The 22,500-nt window shown below is 36.4% G+C and overlaps 2 protein-coding genes across 5 annotated transcripts in view; one reads left to right on the forward strand and one right to left on the reverse strand.

Annotated features, from left to right (window-relative positions):
- The window catches only part of LOC137615445 (uncharacterized), a 36,306-nt gene extending 17,074 nt beyond the window's left edge, over positions 1–19,232 (forward strand). Inside the window, exons 3-5 of one of the 2 annotated variants that reach the window (XM_068345322.1) lie at positions 2,152–2,241; positions 11,989–12,186; positions 17,935–18,069. In XM_068345322.1, the coding sequence (XP_068201423.1) occupies positions 2,152–2,241; positions 11,989–12,173 (275 nt within the window). In that variant the 3' untranslated portion in view covers positions 12,174–12,186; positions 17,935–18,069. Of the gene's footprint in view, positions 1–2,151; positions 2,242–11,988; positions 12,187–17,934 lie in introns of both variants that reach the window. The other variant, XM_068345323.1, reaches the window with a different exon arrangement.
- The window catches only part of LOC137615443 (uncharacterized), a 148,701-nt gene that overhangs the window by 125,622 nt on the left and 579 nt on the right, over positions 1–22,500 (reverse strand). For 2 of the 3 annotated variants that reach the window (XM_068345321.1, XM_068345319.1), the window contains exons 1-2: positions 21,460–22,500; positions 18,799–18,870 (exon numbers count right to left, since the gene is read on the reverse strand). The exon at positions 21,460–22,500 is cut by the window's right edge and continues 579 nt beyond it. In XM_068345321.1, coding sequence (XP_068201422.1) covers positions 18,799–18,837 — 39 coding nt within the window. In that variant the 5' untranslated portion in view covers positions 18,838–18,870; positions 21,460–22,500. Of the gene's footprint in view, positions 1–18,798; positions 19,324–21,459 lie in introns of those variants that run through there. The other variant, XM_068345320.1, reaches the window with a different exon arrangement.

Consider the following 22,500-nt stretch of genomic DNA (forward strand, 5'->3'; position numbering starts at 1 on the left):
AAGAGGAAAGTAGCCTCTGAACAATTACAGTGCAGCAGTTAACCCCTTGGGTGAAGAAGAATTGTTTGGTATCATCAGTGTTGTCCGGTGTATGAGGACAGAGGAGAAATATATAAAAAATAGGCCAGACTATTCGGTGTATATGTAGGCAAAGGGAAAATTAACCGTAACCAGAGTGAAGGATTCAACATAGTACTGTCTGGCCAGTCAAAGGACCCAAGCACTCTTTAGCAGTATTTTCTTTGTTAGAAGAAAATAGCAAGTTTTTAGAAATTGGATTTATAAAACAAATAGGATCTTCATGGAAACAAGGAAGCTGATCTTACGACAAAAATACTCTGCTATAAATCAATTTTAAAATTCCTATGGATATAAAGAACCAGTTTCAAATATGAGTATGAAAGTGAAGCACAAGTTTACCAAAGGGCAGAAGAAGAAGAAGAAAAAAAGCTAGGTTATGTTGTAATAAAACTCAGAGAATACTCAAACAGAGAGGGGGTAGTCATACCCTGCTGAGAGGGTATACCCTAGAGGTACACACGGAAACCAAAATCTCCCACAAATAGCCCAAACTGCCATGTTGTAGTTAGTAAAAGGGGGTTGAATAGGGTTGAATTTCGTCACCCTCATAAACTAACTGCCTAAGTCATTTTCTCCACTTGTTGGGAAATCAAAAAAAAACCTTCTCATTTCCTAATTCTTTATATCATTGTGGTGAGCTTCAATTAACAAATTCTAATTCACAAATTCTTCTATTAAGAATTTGTGAATTGAAACTCAAGACAATGATATAAAGAATTAGGAAATGAGAAGGTTTCTTTTTGATTTCCCAACAAGTGGAGAAAATGACTTAGGCAGTTAGTTTATGAGGGTGACGAAATTCAACCCTATTCAACCCCCTTTTACTAACTACAACATGGCAGTTTGGGCTATGTTTGGGAGATATTGGTTTCTGTGTGTACCTCTAGGGGTATACCCTCTCAACAGGGTATGACTACCCCCTCTCTGTTTGAGTATTCTCTGAATTTTATTACAACATAACCCAGATTTTTTTTTATTTTTTTTTCTTTTTCTGCCTTTTGGTAAACGATTTGTGTGTATGCATATTAATCTAAATATTTAGCAGTCATTTTTGACGGGTCACGTACACAAGTTGATCGTAATAAACACTACAAGAGGAAAGACTCCAGGTGACCGTGGCGAGGGTTGTAATGACTCCGAACCAGGTCATGATAATGACAGGATATTTTTAGGACCTGCATTTATTGATTTTGTGCCACATGGTCATACAGCGCCACAGTTGTTTAAGGAAAAGAGGAATTATTCCTTAAACATTTTATTCTCTAGAAGAAACAAAAATGAATGTCAATCAGTTTATTTATGACATATTTGTTTTTGATGTTGTTAATAGTTTATATATGACATGTCTGTTTTGACGTTGTTACTTATTTTAGAATAATTTATTGTTAATTTGTTCTCTTCATTTATTTATTTCCTTATTTCCTTTCCTCACTGGGCTATTTTTCCCTGTTGGAGCCCCTGGGCTTATAGCATCTTGCTTTTCCAACTAGGGTTGTAGCTTGGATAATAATAATAATAATAATAATAATAATAATAATAATAATAATAATAATAATAATAATAATAATAATAATAATAGTGAATGAAAAGTTAAATATATTAAAATTTCGCGGCCTACCATAGCATGAGATCTTAACACACAGGTGACTTTAGTGTGTGTGTGTGTGTGTGTGTGTGTGTGTGTGTGTGTGTGTGTGATGGAGGGTTGCTATAATTTACGGGATTAAATAGGATTCAGTTCAATTAACTTATTTCTTTGAAAAAAGTAATATTTTCAAACAATGTTATCCTTATTTCATAGTTAGATACTTTGTACTGTTCATTATTTCCACTATTATCATTTATTTCTATAAAAAATATATAATACAAATAGCCAGAATCATCCATGAAATACCTTACATAAAAAATATTTAAATCATTGATTTTACTTATTTCAAAATATATTAAACCTCATCCAAATAACTGATGTACTTTAACATACTTTATAACATCAACAATTATTAAAAGATAATTTTTATTCCAACTTTATAACAGCAATAATTATTAAAAGATAATTTTCATTCCCTACAGGCGACGCCAGGATATGCTACAACTGCACAGGGGACTGTGTCACAGACGCCGAATGTAAAGGTTCCTGTATGACAATCACGGCCGAATTAGGTGAGTTTCCCCAATGCGCTCGTTACCGTTTTCTTTCCATTACCCGGGAGAGAGAGATATTGATTTATTCTTTTAACCTATTTTTGGAATGTTTAGGAATAGGCTAGGTTTTCTTTCATGCATCTAAATGCGTCATCGATTGAAACTATTATTTTCTCATGATTGATTTTTTATTTAGGATATTTCTATCTGCCTGAGCATGCCATTTAAGGGAAACAAATATAAAGACTGCTAAGATTCTCTTTTTTTTTTTTTGGAAAGTCATGCATTTTCATATTAGTTTAAGTTCATATTTTTTTTTGGATCATACTACATGACAAACTTTATATAAAAATTTACTGATTATGAAAGAATATCATTAGTTATAGAGCATCATTGAGTGCGTACTACCCAAAGCACGTCTTCTTTGTCTTACAACCCTGTTGTCTCTTAATATTTAAAGTCCGATATTTTGATTACTAAAATAAACCCCGACTTAAAAAATAAAATAAATCAGTAAATCAAAACATCATAAACAGACACAAAAGGACACAGCAAAGCTGCAAAATCAAGTAATGTCTTAATTTTATAAAAAGTTTTATAAAAGTCAAATCAATCTTTTTCTTTTCAAATTTTTCATTTGGTTGGAATTCGTCTGTAATTGCTCAAATAATACAATTTATTACAAGGTATCTAGATAAATATTCCCTTAAAAACTTGTGATTAACTGGTTATCAGAGATAAATGCAACTCTACCTATTACAATTTAGTTATGGTACAACATGGGATGTTGAAAATTATAATAAACAGAGCAGCAAGCTTGATAATAGATGTTGCACTTTGAGATAAGATAACCTCTGTACTGATTGAGCTACCCTGGCAGCTGATTAAAGCTACAATAATCTTTAAGATAAGAGCAATGACTTTTAAGCTAACTGAACTGGATGTCCGGAGTCTTTGAAAGATTAGCTATGCATCATACTGCCAGCTAATCATGTCAACACGAGGGTAGTTGAAAAATATTTCAAGTTATTGGAGCCCAAGGTAGCCTACACCTTGAATCTAGTTTCTAAAGTTTTCTAATATGCAGTCCAAAGTTTGTATAAGAAGCTCACATTTGGACTAAAGGCGACTCATATCTATCCAAGAAGAATTGAAGTCTTAGTTGAAACTATTTCTCAAGTTATTGGAGCCCAAGGTACACCTTGAATCTAGTTTCTAGAATTTTCTAATATGTAGTCCAGAGTTTGTACAAGAAGTTCCTACTTGGACTAAAGGCGACTCATATCTATACAAAAAGAATTGAAGTCTTAGTTGAAACTATTTCTCAAGTTATTGGAGCCCAAGATACTCCTTGAATCTAGTTTCTAGAATTTTCTAATATGTAGTCCAGAGTTTTTACAAGAAGTTCCCACTTGGACTAAAGGAGACTCATATCTATCCAAGAAGAATTGAAGTCTTAGTTGAAACTATTTCTCAAGTTATTGGAGCCCAAGGTACTCCTTGAATCTAGTTTCTAAAGTTTTCTAATATGCAGTCCAGAGTTTTTACAAGAACTTCCCACTTGGACTAAAGACCAATCATATCTATCCCAGAGGACTTGAAGTCTTTCCTATTTATTTTTATCACTTTCCATGGTGTACATTTGACAATTAAAATCGACTTCACCGTATTATTCTTATCTGGTCCGTAGGAAGAGCTTCGGTGCACCGCAGGACCAATATAAATTGTTTATTCTGTACTGTACACCAAGCATAAATACTTAAAATTTCATACAGCTTAGTCCAGTATTAATTGTCAAATCTATATGACTAATTGTCAAATCATATGACTAAACAAACAAATCTTAAACTTGTTCTTGAAAGTCTTAATATCATCAGTCTTATTATGTAAAGAGGGGGTTAATTATACAATCTTCTTGCATAATATTTAAAAGCCTCAGAACCTACAGTCGAAATGCATCTTGGTTCCAGTGAATTGAAAATCTTTGTAAATGACATCGTCTTGGCAGGATTTATTGACTGTGTGAAGTGAGGCAAATATTTCAAATAATGAGTTATTGCTAAGCTGCAATCTTAGTTGGAAAGGCAGGATGCTATAAGCCCAAGGGCTTTAACAGGAAAAAATAGCCAAGTGAGGAAAGGAGATAATGAAATAAATAAACTACAAGAGAAGTAGTGAACAATTGTAATGAAATATTTTAAAAACAACAACATTAAAGTAAAATGTTCATACATTTAAACTAAAAAAAAAAAAAAAAAAAAAAAAAAAAAAAAAAAAAAAAAAAAAAAAAAAAAAAAAAAAAAAAACAGATGAAGGGAACCCTAACCCAGGACAATGGAAACCATGATAAAGAGGCTATAGCACTACCCTAGACTGGAGAACAATGGTTTGAATTTTGATTGTCTTTCTAAAAAGAGCTACAAATCATAGCTAGAGAGTCTCTTCAACCCATACCAAGAGGAAAGTAGCCAGTGAACAATTATTTTAACATGAATCGGCAGTCAGTGCTGCTTATTTAGTACAGGAGAAAACTTATCTCAAGGTGCTACTCACATGATTAATCTTATCTCTCTGTTTATTATAATTTTCAATATCCTGAGTTGTACTTTGGGTAATCTGTAATAGATTAAATCAAAGTGGACCATTCCATTAGTGACACTCACGAGTTTGTTAGCAAAACACTCGAGATGCCTTTTAACGAAAGCAATATATTCTAGATGAGATTCAGTACTTATTTTCATTATTTATTTGAGCACTGAAGGACAAAGGTCAATCCAGAAACACTCCAAATTGTGTTAATAACCACTTGGATGTGATCAATGCAATTCTTAACTTATCCCTCAACTTTAACTGCCTAATTTTCATTTTCATTCAGCTATTTAGATAACCCCTATACTTTAACTTTAACTAATCTATAATTAGCATTCCCAGTGTCATTGGTGGAGAAATTGAATACTCTCATCCACAAAGAGCTTGAACTCAACTCCAAAACAAATTTCTTGATCATTCATCGTCTTAATGTTTTGTAAGATTCATAGAATTTCCACTCCAAGTCTTTCCTTTTATCTGTTTTACAAGTGGAAGAAACTCTCCCTTCTAATAACGTAGTGCAGCATTGTTTAAATTCGTATTTTCCAATCATACACAATAATTTGCTCAATATGTAAGAGCACTGGACACGATGGCCACAGTCAAGTATGAGTATTCTTCCTGGGGCAACACCCAGAACTCCAAAATCAAACGCCAGTGTCTTCTGATATAAACTTGATATTTAAATAGTCCCTATTCTTAAGGAAACCTAAATAATAAAGGTGTTTTGTTACAAACTAAAAACTTCAGACTTTCTAAACAATATTTGCAAAGTTAACAAAAAAAAAAAAATTACAAACATGAAGACAAACTTTATTCTTTTTTAATTCGAAGACCCAACTTCGGTTTCCCTAATACACATTTAACTATTTTTCTTAACAAATGCTTGACATTTTGATTTCTTAAACCATTCCATTTTATTCTTTGTACGAATGGTATGCCCTTTATCTTCATACAAATCTAAGATCATTTTTTTTTCAACTTATGAATTGTATCACTTTTATAAAGTACAAAATTAAAAACCTGTTCCCACTCCCTTTTCCCTTTTTAACAAAAATCATCCAGTCCTATTTTCACCATGACATTCAAACCCACTTGATAAATTTTAACTTAAGTTTAGTTTTTTAAAAGACACGAATGAAATAATAATAATCGATTCTTTAGCATACGTCATCCTTCCCCTGTCAAAATTTTCAAACCTAAAGTCCAACCATTCCCATTTATAAACTTGACACCCAACTACTTCCCATCCCGCCTAAAACTCAAATTTTTATTTCTATGAAAATGAAACCAAAATCCCCACCGAGCTAAATTGATTCTGGTCGATAAACAACGACGATGCAGAACCAGGTTAAGAGGCTCCCTCTGAGGATACCCCTCGGGCACTGTCCTAGCGGAGTATTGCTGCCCCTGCGGAAGAATATTTGAATTGGTAACACGACCCTACAGATGAAAACATTTGAATTTGCAACACTGTTCCTGTGGAAGATCATTTCAGTTGGCAACGCTGTCCCAACGATGCTTCCCCGGCCCATTATTCCTCCTAGGTGCTTCCCGGTCAAACCGTTTTGTTTAAAGGTCACTCATGAGTGGCAGAGGCAAGGGACAGTGATATTGCCCTAGCTAGCAGGACAAATCTCAAGAGACTGACCACATATATATATGATCAGCACCAAAGCCCCCTCTCCACCCAAGCTAGGACCAGGGAGGGCCAAGCAATGGCAGCTGATGACTCAGAAAGTAGGAGGGTGAGGTTGCAGACACTACAAGAAACTATCGAGTCTGAGCGGGACTAGATCTCCCGTCCAGCAGAACGCGAGGCAGGGACGTTTCCAATAGACCACCTCCACCTTATAAATGTGACCCAATTCATTCATAGAATTTGGTTTGGTGGCAGTGGTGGTCTCACTATACTTAATTTGCAATTAGCAAGGATAATTGGAACTTGTCCGCCCCCCACCCCTCACAGGCTCTATTCTTGTAATGGTTAGGTTCCACAAGACTTGAAATGCTCATGTCTACAAATTTTTACCTTCTCTCTCCGCTGAATTTTATGTTGCAGGAGCCCCTGACATTTCACTGCAGGACCCCTTTACATTTCAATGCAGGACCACCTTAAGTATCGCTGCAGGACCCCCAGACATTACGCTGAAAGACCCCCTTACATATCGCTGCATGACCCCCTGACATTTCAATGCAGGACCATCTTACGTATCACTGCAGGACCCCCTGACATTTCGCTGCAGGACCCCCTGACATTAAGCTGCAGGACCCCCTGACATTACGCTGAAGGACCCCCTTACATATCGCTGCATGACCCCTTGACATTTCAATGCAGGACCACCTTACGTATTGCTGCAGGACCCCCTGACATTTTGCTGTAGGACCCCCTGACATTTTGCTGTAGGACCCCCTGACATTAAGCTGCAGGACCCCCCTGACATTACACTGAAGGACCCCCTTACATATCGCTGCATGACCCCCTGACATTTCAATGCAGGACCACCTTACGTATCGCTGCAGGACCCCCTGACATTTCGCTGCAGGACCCCCTGACATTTCGCTGCAGGACCCCCTGACATTTCGCTGCAGGACCCCCTGACATCAAGCTGCAGGACCCCTTACATTAAGCTGCAGGACCCCCTTACATTAAGCTTCAGGACCCCCTTACATGTCGCTGCAGGACCCCCTGACATTTTGATGCAGGACCCCCTTACATTTTGCTACAGGACTCCTTTTCATATCGCTGCAGGACCCCCTGACATTTCGCTGCAGGACCCCCTTACATTTCGATTCAGGACCACCTTACATATCGCTGCAGGACCCCCTTACATTAAGCTGCAGGAGCCCCTTACATTTCACTGCAGGACCCCTTTACATTTCGTTACAGGACTCTGTTACATTAAGCTGCAGGATCTTCTTACATTTCGCTGCAGGACCACTTTACATTACACTGCATAACCCTCTTACATATCGCTGCAGGACCCCCTTACATATTGCTGCAGGACACCCTTACATTTCGCTGCAGGACCGCCATACATGTTGTTGCAGGACCCCCTTACATTTTTCTGCAGGACCCCCTTACATTTCGCTGCAGGACCCCCATATATTTCGTTGCAGGACCCCCGTACATTAAGCTTCAGGACCCCCTGACATTTCACTGCAAGACCCCCTTACATTTCGCTGCAGGACCCCCTTACATATCGCTGCAGGACCCCCTTACATTTTGCTGCAGGACCCCCATACATTTCGTTGCAGGACCCCCTTACATATCGCTGCAGGACCCCCTGACATTTCACTGCTGGACCCCCTTACATTTCGATGCAGGACCCCCTTCATATCGCTGCAGAAACACCTAACATTTCCCTGCAGGACTCCCTTACATTAAGCTGCAGGACCCCCTGACATTTCGATGCAAGACCCCTTTACATTTCACTACAGGACCCCTTTACATTTCACTACAGGACCCCTTTACATTTCACTGTAGGACCCCTGATATTTCGCTACAGGACCCCTTGACATTTGGCTGCAGGACCCCCTTACATTTCGCTGCAGGACCCCTTGACATTTCGATGCAGGACCCCCTTACATTTAGTTCTATAGCCAAGTCTCATGAGACATAGGAAGAGAATCATAATAATCGTCTCATCCCACTGAAACCAAAACTTTAATTTCTTCTTGAAAGACTTCACGTCATCAGACCTCCTAATATAAAGTAGTTTTATTGTAGACTGCATATGCCAATGCAACAGGAGCAACGTCGAGTTAGTTGGGTCCTTATCTCTGGTATCACTCCCTGCATTCTGCAGCAGGATTTTACTCCTCTCTTAATGTCAGAATTTATAACAAGCGTTATAGATAACATTTGTTCTTCTGCAGTCTTTATTTGTCGATAATTGCCTTCATAATTGTTACTTATCCGTGGCATTGGCTATCAAAAAATAGCTGATGTAGCAATTCATCATTATCACGATTATTACTAGTCAAGCTACAACCCTAGTTGGAAAAGTAAAATGTTACAAGCTCAAGGTCTCCAACTGGGAAAGCAGCCTAGTGCGGAAATTAAATAGAGAAATAACGAATACGCAATTTGGAGAAATAAAGATATATAGAATATTCAATATCAGTAACATTAAAATAGATCAGTTACATATTATTATTATTATTATTATATTTATTATTATTATTATTATTATTATTATTATTATTATTATTATTATTATTATTATTATTATTATCAGCCAAGCTACAATCCTAGTTGCAAAAGCAAGATGCTATAAGCCCAAGGGCTACTTTTCCCTATTGGAGCCCTTGGGCTAGCATCCTGCTTTTCCAACTAGAGTAGTAACTTAGCTAATAATAATAATAATAATAATAATAATAATAATAATAGCTGAACTCGGGACGGATATTGTTTCTGAGATCGGCATTGTCCCTCGTTGATGTCGCTCACTATCAAGCAGCTCACTGTAATGTTGCTACATTTACCAGCATATTTAAGAAGGCTACACGATAGCTGTGTCTTTTCAATTATAGATATCATCATGAAATTTGGCAGAAACAGAGAAGCTATGTTTTCCACCACTCCCTGAAATTTTCATTTGGATATGTGAATTATTCTAGGGATAATTTACTCCACCTCCAAAAATAACCATTCAACCAATACCGAAATAAACGTTTGCTGTGGCTTTTCTATGGCAGATATCAACATGATAATTGGTATGAACAAAGTAAATATCCATCTCATAAACCCCTGAAAATTTCATTTAGATATGTGAAGTTTCCTCCGAGTAATTTACGACGCCGCCGAAAATTGGCCTCCCGCTGATATCGAAAATGGCTACTGTGACTTTTCTATGGCAAGTATTGATAAGAAAATTGGTATGAATGTAGTTCACATAACACCCATCAAATCCTCTGAAAATAATTTGGATGTCTGTAAAACTTTAGGAGTAATTTGTTCCTCCTCACTGATTGTTTAGCCAAAAGTCGTCACTTACGAACAAAAGCGATAGCCAGGGCACGCCTATACCAGGTATGAACATGAAAATTGGCAGAAACAACGCTTATATATTACTAAATACTCCCTTGAAATTTCATTTTAATATAATGATTGGTATAGGAGTTATTGACTCCGCCGCTGAAAATATCAGCTGCCCCCCCCCCCCCCCCACAGCACCACCACCACCTCGCTCCGAAATGTATGGTTAGGGAATGACGGGGCTACGGGTTGGGTGAGATATCTTTTTAAAAATTTGGCATTTCATATAAGGTCACTCATTTCGTTCGCGACAAATATATTGAGGCTTCGGACCCCACAGTCGACATGTATCTCTTCTCTAATAACATACGTTTCAAATTGAAAATTTAAAAGCGTAAAATATGCAGATTAGGTAAATAATTATATTTCCCTGTCTACCTTACACAGAGCAAGTCTCCTCAATTTCAGTTCACTAAATGTCATTCAATTTACCAACATTCATCTCAAGATAAATTTTCTAACTTTGATAAATGCTACTCAAGTGACTTTTATACCAATACTGAGTATATAACTGTGATAGAAAAGTATAAGGCAGACAGTATTTTAAGTGCTAAGTAACCATAGGCTCTATACTCATATTTTTTTAATGAGGCACATTTGCGATGACTCGCAGCAGTGCCCCTTTAGCTCGGAAAAGCTTCCTGCTATCTGATTGGTTAGAAGTATCTTGTCCAACCAATCAGCGATCAGGAAACTTTTCCGAGCTAAAAGGGCACCGCTGTGAGTCGGTGTTTGCCTCACTAAAAAGAATTGACTATAGGCCTAAGGTGAGACGGTTAGTCCCACAATACTTTGCCTGTAAACTATGCAACACTTTTTTTTTTAAGAAACAAAAGACAAATATGGAATTCTAGAATTAATAACCTATTAAAGCAATATTCACTGCAACCGTATTGGTGTTATTTAGGAGAGAGAGAGAGAGAGAGAGAGAGAGAGAGAGAGATAGATAAGCGTGTCTTTTATCCTCTTGAATCTAACGTGACTTATTTAGAGAGAGAGAGAGAGAGAGAGAGAGAGAGAGAGAGAGAGGGGGGGGGGGGAGAGAGATGAGCGTATGTCTTTTCTTCTCTTAAATCTAACGTGACTTATTTAGAGAGAGAGAGAGAGAGAGAGAGAGAGAGAGAGAGAGAGAGAGATATCTAATGTTCATTGAATCTATAATGAAGTACAGTAATTACATATGTAATCAATACAGCGGAAAAAATGTAATAACGCAACAACTATAAAATCAACGTAAAACGTTATAGGCCTATGTATAGTTACATTTCTAACAGTTGATAAGACCGTTCTCAAACTTCGTCGGCGCTTCAGTTAAAGAAGGAATTATCCAAAATTATAACTGCCTTTTATGAGAGAGAGAGAGAGAGAGAGAGAGAGAGAGAGAGAGAGAGAGAGAGAGAATTCTAGGATGATTAATAAATTCCTCTGGAATTTCAGGTCAATATTAGTGAAGACCTGAACGCAATGAATGTATGTTAAGTAAAATCCCCATATTAAATTATATCTCAATTTACAGTAATATTTTTCTAACAAAAATTTTTTACATCTACAATGGAAATACAAAAATACGATCTAGTTTAAAGGTTTCCCCGGAAGATATACTCATCAGAACGTCAACCGACCAAGCCCTACCACAGCAGTAACCTCCCCAGTAAACAGCTGAAACGCACGGACCGAGGCGAGACTCGATCTATCATCGACCGTACATTTTGCATGATTCTCTTCTTTTTTCATAATCCCTAATAGACTCTGTAAAGGGATTCACCATGCAACGGATCACTGCATATATATATTTTTTGCATCGTGCTGACCATCCTTGCACTGAGTATTGTTATATAACTGCATAGTGACATACATTAGTCCTAGCATTTACCCTTCTTTCCATTGCTTCTATGCTCGCGATTATAGTCTGCATCCCACAAGGAGAAAAGAGAAAGTCTGCATGTTCTCCGCAAAACCATTTTCTTCTTCTTTGCCATTTACAGAAACAACGAATCAACGTCATCAAATACTGATCTTTATATGCAATATAAGTATTTTTAAACACACGGGCAACTTAGTTCTGTCCAGCTGGTGCTTTTCACTCTTTTATTATTACAGTATGTCAAGTTTGTTTCTCCCCCCACTTGTTACAGGAGACGAAGTCGAGATGCGCACTTGCACAAACGAAACAGAGGTAGCACGTTGCATCTCGGAGGAGCGGAGTGGTAAAAAGTACAAACTCTGCTACTGCAACACTGAGCGATGCAACGGTTCTTCTTACGTGTCTGTGACCGTCACCGTGCTCGTGGTGGCTCTTTTGCTGTGTCTCAACAACTAAGAAATGATAAAAGGCAACGATTCTCCCCTTCCAAAGTCATGCTCATAACCTTTCTACCTTTCCTGTAAAGTTATCCCCCTGACCCCATTCTTAAATAAATTGTATTTTGAAGGTAATTTTGTACAGTACTAATGAAGAATCATGCGAAGGCATATTTAATAACCAGGAGAATGGAAGAAAATAAACACCCTCACATGTGGGGAAAGCAATATAAGATATTACTGATAAGTTTTTTTTTTTTATTATTAAGACGAGTCTTTACCCACAAAACCCTGCTGGACTCACACTCTTATTTTCAAACACACAGAACACTGAGACTTGGTATTCGTAAACTAAAATTTAAAGTGTTCTGTTTCTAACCGACACAATTTTAAACATTAACATCTGTGAAACTTTACTAAAACATTCAAGAACCGTTTCCAGAATAGCATCCATACATTTATTACGATCACACTTAAGATTCATCAAATGTGACTTAGATCTACAATAGAACTCTTTCTCAACTTCTTTCCTATTCACTAAAGTAACGAGTTTTTATGGACATGTAAAGAGTCCTGTGAAGTGTCGAAACTAGTTACTATTTTCTACAGTTTTTAGGCCAGCACATCACACCATATCAGAGGGCAGTACAGCACAGGAAAGGGCACGGCAACACAGCATAACATAGGGCAAAGTAGTAACAGGGTAACATGGATTGAGTGTACAAAGTGAGAAGCTGTCTGTCGTCCAGCGTTGTACTGTGATCATTGGTTTCGAAAAATTACCAAATAAAACTCAGTTCAATCTCCAATTCAAAAAGTGGGTTCGAGAAATGAATGCTATTAAGTAATTCTAAAAGGATGAGGCCTGTGGAGGAGTGAATACATAGAGATAATAAGCATGAAGATTCAGTTTTTAATTTGAAGTTTTTTCAGTGAAAGTTAAAAAATATTTCATATTACTCAGACATCAGTATCCAAGATGTGCTCATTCATAGTGTCATAATTGTTTATGCTCTGAAAGGTGCAATGCAAAAAATAAACAACTGATGTTTTTTAAGATATTCTTACAACTTCAAACAGAAAATGGAATCTTTCAGAAAAGTGTTTACAAAGCTGCAGAGAAGCTCTTTTTGCATTAGGCAGAACCCTGAGCCAAAATTTCATACTCAAGAGGCCTATATATATTTTTTTTTTCACAGACACTTATTCTGATACTGTTAGGCATGGGACTTATCAGCATCCTTCAGGTGTTATGAAGGTCAACAAACCTATATCCTTCACAAACAAAAGATAAACTTCCTAAAGACGAAAGGAATGATGCTGTTTCTGGTCCAAATGGTATCCCACATCGTCTATAACAAAGACTCCATTCATGTTACACCGCCTTACACTACGTCACAATTTTCTATTTCACAGATGGTTTTGTTGACAGGAACATATCAGCTGCAGGCTCTGCTGTATATTCCAACTCCTTTTAAAATAACTGAAGGGTCTCAGACAACGCCTCCACCTTGCAGACAGAACTACTAATTCTGCAGTCAATATGGCCAAACTTCGATACTCCAGTCACTGGTATAACTTTTCAAAATCGTCCAAATGATGCTCCATCTAATTATCGTTTAATAACATTAACAATTATTGATGGTAAAGATCTTTTGATGATTTAGCTTCAAGATCCCTTTCATACATGAAGACTGATGATTACTACGACTTTGTGGTTCAGAAGGGGTTCATTAATGATATGGCTGGTTGGATGTGCAAAACATACAATAGCACACTCTGAGGCCTTTAAAAAGCCTAGAAAACTAACAGGCAAATAACTGAATGCTGAAAGGATTTTGAAAATGCTTCTGGTTTTCTTTTCACGACCTGACTGTATTTGCTTTGGACTGGCACTAATTTTTTGGTGTAATTTAGGCAATTCCTACGTTTTTTCTTATGCAGGATTTTCCATCGATGCGAGAACCAGAAGCTGGACCACGTAACCAGTAATTCATTTCTTGGGAATCATGCAGGACTCCCCACATCTTTTCAGTTATTTTTAATATAGTTTCAAAGATCACCTTGGATATGGTTCAGTTATCACCTGCTACAGGCTATACTCTGAAAGAAGCGATAGCAAAACAACAACTCTCAAATACTGAAGACCATAAGTAACAGCTAGTTCTCCTGAAGATGACCAATGTATTGTCAGTGCTATGGATAGCTATCCATCATGAACTGCCATTATGAAAGCAAAGCCCCTGGAATGTAGATCCATAGCTTTCAAAGTCTTTAAGATGGGAATTTAGAACTTCACTAAATCCACTAACTATTCCATATGTTACTGAGCTGTCAGTATTGGGACAGAGATCTCAATATTTTGGAAGAAGCAGCTTTTAAATTTGTGGGTAAAAAGTTATCATAAATAAAAGATGGCTGTAGAAGTGTCAAACTTAAAGAATCCCTGATAAAGAAGCCTGGGAGAACTGGATAACTGGCAGAGCACAATGTAACAGCCTCTATAAAAATATGGCTTTACAATACTTATTCACAGCTTTCATCTTTTGGTCTTTTATGATTTATTACCTCCCACAACATTTGCAATTGGACCTAAAACTATTTCTTCTGGATATCTTAAAAAGTGACGTGGTCTTACAACGTCTATATTTGAAAGTGTCTTCTACAAGAGCAAAGGATCATTTTTGTTTGGACTTTAATGATTCAAGAGAGAAAATGCATTTGTAGAAAGTAGATACAATTACATTCAGGCTGAGATAATTGATAAAATTTATGGTTATATCAAATAAATGGATAGGGCACCAGCAGATTGCCTGGGTATACCAATGAAACTAACAATTTGGGACTCCAATAATGTCAAGGAAACAGGTAAACAAAGTTTTTATTTGAACAGCATATCTTTGGGGGTATCACCAAAAACTGGAAAAGTCCTCATGTAGGGAAAGAAAAGAGGTGATGATGAGAAGCCATTAATGAATTAGTATAGTCATGAGTTTGGATGCTTTTTTAAAAGTAGATTTAAGATTGAACTCATAGTTTTACTTTCCACATTTTTTTTTTCAATTCCAGCCATATCCTGGCTCCTGATATTCTGAACAATGGAGGAAAACTATAGATGCTTTAAAATTTAGATAGTCTGGCTTTTTTTCTCTAATTCCACCTTTAAGCCTTTTGTTAACAGCCCTTCAATGGCTCTTGCAGCAGGGTAGATATGCATGAAGATATTAAAATGCATTCTCCACTTGGGAACTCAACTCCAGCCAAGCTTATGCTGTACAAAAACTCAGCCAGTTTCCTTAGCCATAACATTAGCAACACACTAATTGGTTTTATCAAAGAAAGGGAATTTCACAAAAAGAGGAGTATTTCTTGTAAATCAGGGTAGCTCTTTAGAGCTCCTGATACCTGCGCAATCATGGAATTAAGGGTTTAGAGCACTGTTAGTCTAGCTGTGACACACCCCTTGCAGGGAGATATCTGGAATATCTTAAGCGGGTTTAGAAGGTCGAACCCAGTTGTCGAACCTGCTTGTCAAACGGTTCGTCGAACCCAGTTGTCGAACCTGCTTGTCAAACAGCTCGTCGAACCTGGTTGTCGAACCTGCTTGTCAAACGGTTCGTCGAATCCGGTTGTCGAACCTGCTTGTCAAACGGTTCGTCGAACCTGCTTGTCGAACCTGATTGTCAAACAGCTCGTTGAACCTGGTTGTCGAACCTGCTTGTCAAACGGTTCGTCGAACCCGGTTGTCGAACCTGCTTGTCAAACAGCTCGTCGAACCTGCTTGTCGAACCTGCTTATCAAACGGTTCGTCGAACCCAGTGGTCGAACCTGCTTGTCAACGGGTCGAAGATGTGGAGTCAGCCACAAACGCATAAGGTTTGTGGACATTGAAGCCCCGCCCACAAAGGTCAGGCGAGAACAGACTTTCTTCGAACCGTTCAACGAACGTATTCGACAACCAAATACCCCGTTCACACGTTCGAACATCACTTCAAACACTTGTCTGTCGAACCGTGTTCGACGAACCGTTCAACCGTGCAAGCCCACCTTTATGGTATGATGTGTCCCATAGTCGCTGGGATACTGCTGATAATCTATATGTGTAAATGTATGAAGGTAATGATATTGTGCATATTTTTACTGCGTAAGGTGGCAAAGAAATCCGTTAATATCTTTGACGTTCAAGGGCGAATGATGCACAATGTGTGGAAGGGTTTGGCAAACTGCTGATAAGCTATCTATGTAAATACATAAAGGTAATGATATTGTGGATGTTTTTACTGCGTGAAATGGAAAAAGAAATCAGTTAATATTTATGACGTTCAAGGGCGAATGATGCACAGTGTTTGGGAGGGTTTGACATACTGCTGATAAGCTACCTGTGTAAATGCATGAAGGTAATGATATTGTGGATGTTTTTACTGCGTGGAGTGGCAAAGAAATCCGTTAATATCTAGGACGCCCAATGGTAAATGGTGCACAATGTGTGGAAGGGTTTGACATACTGCTGATAATCTATATGTGTAAATGTATGAAGATAATGATATTGTGGGGGTGTTTACTGCGTAGAGTAGCTAAGAAATCCGTTAATATCTTTGACGTTCAAGGGCGAATGGTGCACAGTGTTTAGGAGGGTTTGACATACTGCTGATAAGCTACCTGTGTAAATATATGATGGTAATGATATTGTGGATGTTTTTACTACGTAGAGTAGCAAAGGAATCCGTTAATATCTAGGACGATCGAGGGTGAATGCTGCACAGTGTTTGGGAGGGTTTGACATACTGCTGATAAGCTATCTTAGAAAATGTATGATGTTAATTATACTGTGGATGTTTCTACTACGTAAGGGTTTTATAAACATCTCATTAATTAAAAGGATAAATGGGGCAATGATAGTTGTGTTGGTTTTCCCAGACTCACCCTCTGTTGAAAGGAATTGGCTTAATGTCGACAAAAGTATACATGTTCACATACGATACATATGTGCAATGTGTTTAAAAGTAAGCCTACAGAAATATGAGTTACTATATAACAGTTTCCACATTAGCCAAACGGCTTTATTAGAAGTTTCATAAAGGGACGTAGTTACCCAAAGAGACGTAATATTGAGCAATAATCATTCGATTAAATGTATATTTATTATATGTATATATATATATATATATATATATATATATATATATATATATATATATATATATATATATATATATATATATATTGAAAAGTAAGAATGATAAAAGAGAAACTGCTGCACAGACGGAGACACGATGAAGGGCAGACCCATTAGCTCTGACTGTGGCCATCTCCTCTCTTGTTTAGACGAAAATTAGCAGCGATATTTAATTACATTTCGATGTAACGTTTACGTTGATAACATACAGACTAGATTATACGGTATATCTTTTTAAAACATCGAACATGTAATGGCATTTTAGTGATTTTTCCTTAAAAAAAAAAGAAAAAAAAAACTATGATTCATCTCTTTCTACGTTTTTAGTAAATTAAGAGTTCTTATAATTGAAGATTCGATATCATATACAACCTTTTAAATGCAACCTCGTGAGATTTCATGTAAAATGCATGCCAAAATTGTATAATTTCTATTTTAATTATCTTTTCAGAAAAATACCAGTCACTTATTTGCTATAATCTGAAAAAAAAAAATATCCATCTCACTATTTTAGAATTGCTTCCTAATATAGCCTAATAATAATTTCATAACCATGTTCCATTGACCTGCTATTCCCACACTCACAATTCCTCCTCCCCAACAGGTGACGAAGTGGAGATTCGGACCTGCATAGAGGACGTAGAGGAGGCTCACTGCAAGTCGGAACTGAGGAACAAAAAACGATACAAGATATGCTACTGCAACACCGAGCGCTGTAACGGCTCTTCCTACGTCACGGTTTCTCTGGCCGCTTTTGTGTTGACGCTCCTCGTGTGCTACAACAACTGAGTACATTAGGCCTACTCGTATACTCTCAGTTATATCCACAGCTGTCATTCCTACCTCATCCTCATCCAGTTACATCTCTGCATTCCTTCCTTACTTCATTCCTTACCTCCCGTGCATATCTATGCGCAGCAAAATAACTATGCAACAAGAGAGAATTCCAGTTGACTTCAGTATATAAATCAGTTGGCTGTCACCTTTAGACCTACTCCACTTATTCAACAGAGTAAAGATATGTAGCTTATGTTAGGAAAGTGCCCATCTACTATATAAAATCACTGGAAATGGCAGGAAAACGCAGGAAACGTCCAAATTAGTTTATTTGGGGATGTTTTCGTAAATTCATGCCAAATCGCCGTTTTGCTAATGTGAGGCTGACACAATTTTACACAATTAAGCACAAGATTGGAAGGTTTCTCAAATGTTAAAAAAAAAAAAAAACTTGCCCTAACGCTCTACAAATTAGGAATCCTGCATCACAGAAATTCGTGACATAAAGTCTATTTTGAGTTAGCATAACATTAAATTAATTGCTACAGTGTTAAGAACCCAGAAGTGAAAATTCTTCGACACTACCATCGTTCGAAGCTCTGTTGAATTTCCTTCGTAAACGTTAAGATTAGAAATTTAATTCCTTGGTTTTCGGAATGGATAAAAGTCGAAACCTTTTCCAAGTACTCACCCCAAGCCATATAAATGTGTCGCTTCCTGGGGGTTCCATTCTTAAGGCAAGTTGTCGGTTGTGGCAGTGAATCTGAAAAAAAAAAAAAAATGAAAGAACTAATCACTTCTCTGCATTGTTTTAAAATTAAGTTTAATGTAATAGGCCATTTCTATATCAGGACTCGTCTTAATAGCCTACAATTAAGCGCTCTGTAGAATTCTCAACCAAACACAAAGATGATTAGATGTTTCTAACTGAAAATGTGTAACTGTAAAAACAATCTATACCTTTAATAATTCTAACTGGGCATACTCATAAAATCTTTATATCAAATTAGTTCGCATTTATAACCAGTGTTTTTTTTTTTATAACTGATACAATCTAAATCATTAACATTTGTATCATCTTTAGTTATTGCAGTTACTAAATATAGCTTTGGAACACCTATACTCGCTTTTTCTTTATGAGGCGCATTTGCATCGACTCGCAGCGGTGCCCTTTTAGCTCGGAAAACTTTCCTACTATCTGATTGGTTAGAATTATCTTGTCCAACCAATCAGCGATCAGGAAACTTTTCCGAGCTAAAAGGGCACCCCTGCGAGTCAGTGCAAAAGCGCCTCATTAAAAAAAATTGACTATAGACATCGAGTGTCCAGTTACTACATTTGCCGAAATTCGAACCACGTTTTCGTTTCATAATCACTAGCACATTTCCACAGACTCTGCCATATATTTACCAAATTAAATTCCTAACATTCACATGGACAGCAGATAGTCTCTCGCCACGGCTAGTGAGTTTAAGCTGTTCACTAGGAAGGCTACAGGTGTGGTTGGGCTTTCAAATCGAAACCAGACATTTAATCTTTAGGAAATATGATCATATCTCTTACAATAAAAAGCAAGTTAGCACCTATTTGTCACGTATATGCTGCACCGTAACATAAATCTATCACCGTTGTCACGAATGGCTTCTCGAATTTCAGAATTATATTTAGAATATGAGCAGTCCCACCTACAGCAGGTATTTTTTTTAATAACTCTCATCTTCGCATTTACATAAGGTAGTGACTGTGGAATACAATTCATGTCAACCACATCCTCCTCCTCACTATAAACATTACAGAACACAATATTTGGTTTCAGTTTCCCAATTTTTTTTGTTATTTACACATTATAGACCTACTATGTTGTTTAAACCATTATTTCCACAGTAAAAAAGAGGGTACCAACAATATATATATCAAAATATATCAGTTAACATCAAGGTAATCTCAATCTTCAGAGAATTGGGTTTAAGAGAATTCGTGTATCTTCTTCAGTACAACAGGATGACTACTAACCTAACCTAGGTACTGCACGATACAGTACTTTCCTTTACAATGTGGTTGCTTTTGACATAAGAATTTGACTTAAACATAATCAAACTTTTGTCTTTTATGATAACCTTGACCTAACATCAATTATTTGGCTGACAATATACTAAATTGCGGATTTTCCCCTACCCTAGGCTACCCGCCCTACGGTCTAAGGTTATACAGAATCATGACCTAACCTTGGGCTGTACTTTGCTACTAAACATATAGTAAAAGACAAGTTTTAACTAAGTACTGTTACTCTACAAATGTGCCTACATTTGATACCTGCAAAATAGCTTCTATTTGATTAAGCTGCGAACAAAGGAATAAAGCGCCGGGGACGTATGGGAGCACCGGAAGGTGATAGGATGTGTAACGGCCCCTCTCTTATCCTTCCCCTCGGTGGATTAGACTGGGTAAGGTCTATTGGGGGTGCAGATATCTATGGTTATCTTAGGATACGTCCCTGATTATACACGATATCTACGGATAGTCGTTCCAGGGGTTGGAACCCCGGGATATACCTGATGGTAATTCTCTTGTAATATCACTCGCAGAAATATTATACAGTAGGAAGCAGCCGAAGGGAACTTCCATCAGGACGACATGGCCATCTCACCCAAAAATAGATTTTTCCTACGTCAAAATCCCTTTTATAACACTGTCTTCTCAATTACTGATATCGAAAGAACAGCATCGGCTATTAAAAAGCTCTGTGAATTACCTGTTAACCATATATATATATATATATATATATATATATATATATATATATATATATATATATATATATATATATATATAAATATACATACAGTATATATATATATATATATATATATATATATATATATATTATATATATATATATATATATATATATATATATATATATATATATATATATATATATATATAAGCCTGCTATTTCTATCCTTGCTTTAACACACGACTTAAAGTAACGTTATATTAACACAAATAGGTGTAATAAACAAGTTTTTGACATTCATGAAAATAAAGACTAAACAAATAATTACGTAAAGACGTCTGTTATACTTTTCCGGATATAGGCCTATGGATTTTTTTATCTCAGAAATTCAAAGTAAATGACACTGTCTATTACACCTACAAGTAAACAAAGAAAGGATATTTCAATATGGTCAAAATAACTATTCGAAATTATGAATGTACTGAAGTTAATACAGTAACTAGGATCTTGACTTGCAAAACAAAGGATTGAAGTTTAAATGAATATGTAAATACATTTATAAGATTTTTATATGAAATACAAGAAATTCAGGTAACGAAGATTAAAGTAACAAACCTCAAAACACAATTTTGTTGCACAATGTCAAGAAAAACTTTGAGATTATGACACTAACAACCTTACACGATGAGTCGGTCTCGTAAACTGGCGCCATAGTGAATATAAACAAGATTCAAGAAAGAATCTATAGTCTGTAATCATAATTCGGTATTTTAAAAATCAGTTGAAACTGTGCGGTATTTTAATTTGAAAACGAAAGACCCAATCAATAGTCATATTTTTAAAGATATTTGATGAGTCGGTCTCGTAAACTAAGAGCCAAAGTAAATATAAACAAGATTCAAGAAAGAATCTATAGTCTAAAGTCATAATTCAATATTTTTAAAATCGGTTGAAACTGTGCGGTATTTTAATTTGAAAACGAAAGAACCAATAAATAATCATATTTTCAAAGGGATAAGAAGTTTCATTTGAAAACAAATACCAATTTAAATAAACTAAATGTAAAATAACGAAACATTCTTCAAAGAACTTTCAAGCAAACTAACAGGGTTTCAGTATAGGCCTATATCGGTAACACATCTCGAAAATATTAAATTTACGAGATTTATTATTCCAACCTGCTCTTTTCTAAAATTATACTAAATCTGTGAGTAAGAAAAGATAAAATAATAGATATATTTTCTTCCTATGTCTATTTCCATAAGTCCCTCTACTCAACCTCAACTATTTTTTTTTCATTTTATTATGCCTACCTTTCCCCATTTTCCTAAAACCTGAAACCCCTGAGAAGTAATTGAAACTATTTATATATAGACCTATAAAAAATCGGAGGAAATTACAATGCTGCATATTATATATTGAAGTTATCAAGGTAATCAACTTAGCCAATTTCCCCAGATTTGTCCACAAATTATGCCAAAATTCTGAATTTGTGGACAAAATCCTCAGAGAGAGACACCTCTCCCTGGCCTTGTCAATACTCACAAATTTATCGATTCCTCGAAAAAATTATTATTATTATTATTATTATTATCATTATTATTATTATTATTATTATTATTATTATTATTAACCAAGCTACAACCCTCGTTAGAA

Source organism: Palaemon carinicauda, chromosome 21 (assembly GCF_036898095.1).
Source record: "Palaemon carinicauda isolate YSFRI2023 chromosome 21, ASM3689809v2, whole genome shotgun sequence".
In the NCBI taxonomy this organism is placed as follows: domain Eukaryota; kingdom Metazoa; phylum Arthropoda; class Malacostraca; order Decapoda; family Palaemonidae; genus Palaemon; species Palaemon carinicauda.